Here is a 7,500-nt window from a genome sequence, read left to right as displayed (position 1 = left end):
CAGCATTTTCCCCATTTTTTTTTAATTTTCCCCGGCGGCATTGAGTACTTGGAGTTATTATTTTTTCCAGTTATTCACAATGAAATGTGCATGAATCATTTGTTTTCCAATTGCAAAAGACAGGTTCAAGAAATATTTTAAAGTATTGGTAATTGTTTACGAAGTGACTGCATACCTTTAAGACTAAGTCCCTATTACTTTAGTGAACAACCTTGGGGGCACTCCTGGGAATCCACAAACATAGCAAAATCCTTCCTAACTTTGGGGCTTTGCCCTCAAGCCTTATATGATTGCCATGATGTAATCTCAATCAGCATTTATCATGGCTTATTTTCTTAAATTTGCATGTGATTATTATTATTGGGAAAACAGTTTAGAAACAAATAATAATGTAAACGACTTTACTTCTGAAACAAGTGATGAGTGACAACATTATGAAATTTGCTGGTAGATAGTTGCGCATGCTTTGTTTGGATCTAACAAGATGAATTGATAGAAAATGAAGATACAGAAATACATTAAAAGTATAGTGTGATTCTAATGGTGACCGTGATTATCCATAATATCATGAGCTGCACGTGCCTAGACAGTTCAAGCAGGGTTGCCACTCACTTGTTTGCTTCAAGTTGAGGGAAGGCTGGACATAAGTCATGGAAGAAACATGGTCAATTTTTGTTGACTCCCTTATATCATATTTCTTTTGCAATTTAATTTTAGCATCATGGATGTAGTTTTTCACTTCCTGTAACACTATGATCTTGGATTTCCTCCATGTTGGTGCTGTCCTTTTTTATATTTTAACCCAAAATGATGTACTCAGTATTGTACTATCAGTTTAAAGTGTTGAAATCGCTTTGGAAATGGTAAATTTTGTTTGAGATTAATAAGGATTATACTGTAAAATTCAGTTATTGTGATAGAGCAGGGAATGTAAATGTGATTATATGGTGATATTATGGGGTAAGATAAAACTGAAAAGCATAGGAAATACTATGCTACCCAAAAATTAAGGAAGATTATCAGTTTATGAGGTTTTACTCTGTTTTAATGTAGTTTACTATTAAGCATGAGAAGAATAGGTTCTTGTTGATGCTGTGGAAGAAAAGATGCATCTGAGGTATTATAACAAATATATAAAATCAAAAATAAGTTTGTGCACTAAGGAATTTTATGAATAATAGACACCACTCTCTCTTGATTGTTGACAGACCAGGAAAAGTTCCAGTTGGAGCGAGAACTGGTTGCAGTCCGCACGCAGTTAGAAGAAGAAACTAGATTGAAGGATGAGGTGAAGACAAGAAGTGAAGAACTAGAACAGAGGCTAAACCAGTCTGATACTGAAGTCCAAAATGCCAAAGCCAGAATCAATGCTTTGTCTCGGGAAATTCAGCAGTAAGTTTTTGTTTTGTTTTGTATATTAGTATATGTATAGCTATTATACTGAAATTTTAACTAAGTGCTGCTTAGTGTAATATATTGTTAAACACTCAGAAGTAAAGTAGAATGTAAACCTAGGGAGCAAGATAAAATTAGATATTCTCCATATATTCAAGACTGAAACCCAGCTGGCTAATATCAAAATGCTTTTAGAGCTACATGGACAACTCATGTCTTCTCTTTTTAGTTCACACAGTGAACAAGAAAATGCATCAACACAGTCTGCTGCTATGGCTGGCAGCCTGGAGTCAAGAAATAAAAGACTACAAGAACTACAAGAACAGGTATTTTACAAGAATAGATAAGATGTCACCTGTGGGTTTAGCTGTGCTTTAGCTTAGTTTTGTTTTACTGTTAGGGGATACACAGAAATATACTAGACCACTAGAAATATACTAAACCACTCGTGACCCCTTTCTCGAATCTCAGACATCTGTGAACACCTGACATAATTGTCATGCTAAGGAAAGTGAGATATTGAGTAATATTTTCAGGCTCTATTTTTCCTATTGTAATATATTAATCCTTTAAGTGATGTCTTCATAGTATTATCTCAATATGAGTACAAACAGATACTCAGTAAATTGGGCATTATTTTCCCCCAAAACTTCATGACCTACCTACCAGCCCTCTGCAACCCCTTTGAGGGTTGTGACCTGCTAGTTGGGAACTTCTGTATTAGACCTAACTCTTGAATTCTAACAAAGAAAATGTCAGTATATGTTCAGTGTCTAATGCAATAGATCAAAGATTGTAAAGTAAGATGAAACATTGTTAGCATTAAGAGATCTGCTTATGTGAATATAGTTTGCTAATTCATTTATATCTATATTCAACTCTAGTCAGTTTCAGTGGAAAGGAAGAATCTTGTACATTGTTTATTATGATAACTTTATGATTTCTGTGTTTTAATTTTAGGTGGAAAAGCTTGAGGAACAATTGACAGTAGTAACAAGAGCAAAATGTGAGGCTGTCATAAGGGCTGAAGAAGCTGGGAGCAGGGAGCTACACTTGCAGTACAAGTCAGTAATTTCCAAGAATATTATTGCATAAATGGAATGATAATCCATACCATTTTTTGATAAATTTAAAAACATTACATATAAAAATATCTCTTAGAATTTTTTTTAATAACAACATAATATTTGCAGAGAGAAGAGACTAGAGCAAGAACGGAGTCTCTTAACACGCCAGGTGGATCGCCTACAACAGCAGTTGGAGCAGAGAGTGGAGGAGAGTGTCAACCAGCGTAGAGAGCATTCAACAACTATTCTCAGACTACAGACAGATCTCAATCACAAACTGGAAGAGGTAAATCTGACAAAACACTTTTATGATGATAGTTATTATGTCGCAAACAATTATGTGCTGCTATAAATGATTAGCATTTTTTTTCCCCACTATCAGTGAGGAAATACATAAACCCATTCTGGAATGTGTATTTTACATGTGCTCAAATTTTTGCGAACATTTGTGTATATATAGCTGTAGAATAGACCAGACTTGGTGTAAATTTCTTTGCTCTTATCTGCACTGAGGACCTTTTTGTACTACATAGGCACTATTCTGGAAATTAATATCACATGTATTAGAGTTCTGTATCAACACAGCTTTGAAATATACCAGATGTTAATTAATTGTTTAATAAATTGTTATATCACATCCAGGACAAGACATAGAAGCATATGGTCTTTAATTCTTGGCTACTATTATAGCTAAGATTTATTCTCTTTTTAACATTGAAAGTAATAAGACAATGATTTCTATTAAACTAATTCAGTCTGTAAAATGTCTTAGTGTCAAAAGTTATATGATTTCACTCTGTGATGAAATAGTATTTTAGTAAGGATCTTACTACATGTACAACTTTCCTCTCTAATTTTATCTACTGATGTGATTATATTATGGTTATCCTTATGTAAGATAAGTTTTCTTGTGGTCATATTGTGTAAACATATGCTTATTCATATTGACATATATGCAAATTACATGTTTGATATTTTTATATTACAAATCCAATATAATCATATTGCTTTTGCCAGTTACGAGTGGAGAGAGAGGAAACTGAGAGAACACAAAAGGGCTTTGAAGAGAAATCGCAAAGGATTGAAGAACTTCTGTCAGCCTTGAATGCCTCCAGAGAATCAGAAATGAAACTGGATGAAACTTACCGCCAAGAACTTGTAGCACAGAAGAAACTGGCTGACATTTATCAAGGTATGCATTTTTGCTTTCTAAGTGATTCAGTTATTGGTGTGTTTTGTATCTTTCACTGTTCTGTCACTTTTCTTTCTATTCCTCTTACTACTTGTGCTCTACATCTACTTCTGCTACTGTTTGTGCCACTTCTTCATGTACTGGTATGAGAGCTTTTTCAGCTTTTAATACTCTACCATTGCTATTATTATATACACATGTTTTTATATGTTTCAGTGAATTAATTGATGAGTAAGTGAGAGTAAAGAATGAGTGAATGAGTGATTGACTGAATGAATGATCAAGTCATAGACTGAAATAATACAGAGTGAGAAGTAGTGCCTTTTAGTAAAATGGTTTCTCTATTTCTTCAGCTTCCTGCCAGGATGAGAAAGAGCGTTGCACTGAGTTGGAGAAGGCAGTTGAAGAATTACGCAAGCTCTTACAAGAGGCCAGTGAGCAGTATGGATGTTTGGAGCGTGCCAAGAAGGCAGCAGAGGAAGAGAGTGCAGAAGCTCTTCAGCAGTCAAATTTGCTTGTCAAAGAACTCAAGGAAGAACTAGATAAAGTGAATCTGTTAATGGAAGCAAGCTCTAAAAAGGGTAAATATACACAATTTTATTGGGGTAGATGTGAGAATATCAAAGTGATTCACTTTTAGGATTTGTAGTTAGAGTTCTTTATTGAGAAGATAGATATTCTCATGCCAGATAATGAAGGGTAGATGTTCTGAATCCTTCTATTTCATGGAATTTTACTTACTGCTAAAGGAATTAGTTAACAGATAATGAGAGGTAAATCTGTTACTTCATGGCTCACCATGCATCATCTATTTTAAGGTCATCCCATATATCTTGCACTATTGATGGTAGGTTATGGCAATAATAATTGTGTTATCCATTAAAGCTATAAAAAATGAATTGCTTGAATTGAATAATACACAATTAACCCAGTGCCACTGAGGATTGTATGTTCGTATATGGCATTCTCTCTGTGAATTCAGTTTATTATGTTTATACAGATGGTTCCACAATTGCATAGTCCGCAAAGAATCACTTATTAGTACTACCTATCTCACCTGTTTACTCATTTCCTTGAGTAAACAGGTGAGATTTCCCTTTTATCTTAGTAATTTTAATAACATTATGATGATGATAATGTCCATTTGATAATAATAGTATCAGTATTGATGGCATTAGGTAAAACTTTTCTTGAAAACTCAAGACTCTTTGGTGGCCTTTTGTTTGTAGGGAAATGTAACAAAACTACAGGAACATTACATTTTCCTTGAAGCATTTGATCTGGATTTGGTTTTGAATTTTTCTTTTTTGTAAATGGTAATGTTGTCATGTCACAATATTATTCATCCGTGCATTATAAAATTGACCATGTTACATGTGACATTACTCCTGTACTCAACACATTGGAAATTCTACCCGTAATCACTGATTTACTGCAACAACCCCAACATTTTCCCAAATTCATAAATCATTCTAATAGTTAATGGGTATGCAGCAGATCATTTTCTTCTGTAAAGTCAGGTTTTGAGATAGTCTCTCAAAATATGAATGCTAAGGTTAGTTTGAGGTACATTATTTTCGCATATCTTACTGCCCAGTGCCCTGGGATAATGGACCTTATTTGATTTAATAATTCATATGAATAAAACGATATAAAAATGAATAGGTTACCCATTACCTAAGGACTGTGACTGACTTTTATGGTATCTCTCCACATTGCACCATAAGCCTCTTCATGGTTTCTATTTACTTTACACCTTTACTGGTTTAAGTCTTGTGTCACCTTTTGCCAATCTTTTTAGATACTCACACTAAACTTCTAGCAAGAGTATAAATATCCTATCATTTTCACCTGTAGGCATTTGGGTGTATAGGTTAACTTTAATTCACTTACGAATTATGGAAGGGTTTCAAATATTTATAATTTTGTCACATCCTGCTACTATGGATGGAAAATGACAAGTAAGTATATGTTCATTATGTTCTCATCTTTTTGAATTTGAAGTTTAATTTTGCAATATATTTAATTCGTGCCATTTAAGTGAGGTGTGTTATTCAAAAATATATCATACATTCACAATTTGCATGAATGACAATTTTTGCATTTTTTCTGCTAATGCTAATATTTTCTTTGATCTTTTTTGTATTTTGGGTATATTGCCCTCTGTATCATACACATTTATTTCACTATAATTTTTATTGCTTATTAGGAGATACTTTAAGGTAATTACCCAAAAATCAAGAATATCAGACATTTAGTCAATGTCTCATACCTTATTTGGACAAATATCCCACCATCTTGGACCAACAGTGTAGCTCTTGCTTTTTGAAACTTTATCATATGCATGGCTCTTGGATCTCCAGCATATCTTTGGAAAACTCAACAGTTTGATCTGCATATTTTGGAACTTCTTTTGCCTGGGAGATTTCAAAGTAAGCAGAAAAAGCATTAGCTGGTTTCTTACTGGACAGCAGATGACTTTCATGTTTAAAAATCAAAAATGGTATCTCAAATTTTCATGAATTTTGTTAGGGTGAGAGTACTTTATTATGCATCTTTTTACATAATTTAACCTCTTACCTACGGGCATGCCTATAGCTGTCATGAAAAAACAACTTATCGGTGTCACAATGTGCTAGAGCGAGTTGAATGGGAAGTTCTGCTACATGTAGTGGACTCCCTACCTAGTTGGTTGCCAGAAGTCAACGGAATCAATGACATCCAGAGATTTCTGGTACTGTCATTGTAGGGTTACATTTAACAGAAGGGATTGTAGTCCCATGTTAATTCAAGCTGTCTCAAATCCATCGCTTCAAATTTTTTTATGCTAAGTTTGTTGTGAAAACCTGTATTTCATAGAAATAGGATTTCAAATTCAGTTTAGTTGCAGACTTACTTATTGCATGTAACAATCATCCCCCCCCAAAAAATAGGGTCCAAAAGATATTTTGAATTTTCCAAATTTAATTTGTAGTTTCTTGTGCATTCTGATGTTCTCTCCAGGGGAAAAAGCTTTTTGGGATTGAACAAGAACTGTGAGCTATGAAAAGTTGCAAATGTTAAGTAAAAAATTTGTTCATTTTCTATATTTTTTCGCTTGCGTATTGTCTCTGCCAGTAGAGTAAAAGGAAGCCCATATGATCACTGCATAGGTCTGAACTCACTTACACTTCACATCACCCTCCAAAAAATAGACACACATGTGCCCACATTCACACAAATGCCTGGGCACACACAAGCACAAATCATACACACACACACACAAATCATACACACACACACACAAATCATACACACACACACACAAATCATACACACACACACACAAATCATACACACACACAAATCATACACACACACACACAAATCATACACACACATACACAAATCATACACACACACACACACAAATCACACACACACACACACAAATCATACACACACAAATCATACACACACACACACAAATCATACACACACACACAAATCATACACACACACACACAAATCATACACACACACACACACAAATCATACACACACACACACAAATCATACACACACACACAAATCATACACACACACACACAAATCATACACACACACACAAATCATACACACACACACACAAATCATACACACACACACACAAATCATACACACACACACACACAAATCATACACACACACACACAAATCATACACACACAAATCATACACACACACACACAAATCATACACACACACACAAATCATACACACACACACACAAATCATACACACACACACACACAAATCATACACACACACACACAAATCATACACACACACACACAAATCATACAC

The 7,500-nt window shown here is 34.4% G+C and overlaps 1 protein-coding gene across 2 annotated transcripts in view; it reads left to right on the top strand.

Moving 5' to 3' along the window:
- LOC125043023 (nucleoprotein TPR-like) overlaps positions 1-7,500 on the top strand; it is a gene marked incomplete at its 3' end in the record, with an annotated part of 46,604 nt that overhangs the window by 1,776 nt on the left and 37,328 nt on the right. For both annotated transcript variants that reach the window (XM_047638976.1, XM_047638975.1), the window contains 6 exon segments: positions 1,209-1,392; positions 1,625-1,721; positions 2,356-2,459; positions 2,589-2,748; positions 3,480-3,654; positions 4,008-4,235. In XM_047638976.1, coding sequence (XP_047494932.1) covers positions 1,209-1,392; positions 1,625-1,721; positions 2,356-2,459; positions 2,589-2,748; positions 3,480-3,654; positions 4,008-4,235 — 948 coding nt within the window.

The sequence above is a fragment of the Penaeus chinensis genome, chromosome 33 (assembly GCF_019202785.1).
Source record: "Penaeus chinensis breed Huanghai No. 1 chromosome 33, ASM1920278v2, whole genome shotgun sequence".
NCBI classification, from domain to species: domain Eukaryota; kingdom Metazoa; phylum Arthropoda; class Malacostraca; order Decapoda; family Penaeidae; genus Penaeus; species Penaeus chinensis.
Note: the sequence above shows the minus strand (reverse complement) of the source record. Positions and strands in the feature narration are given on the sequence as shown.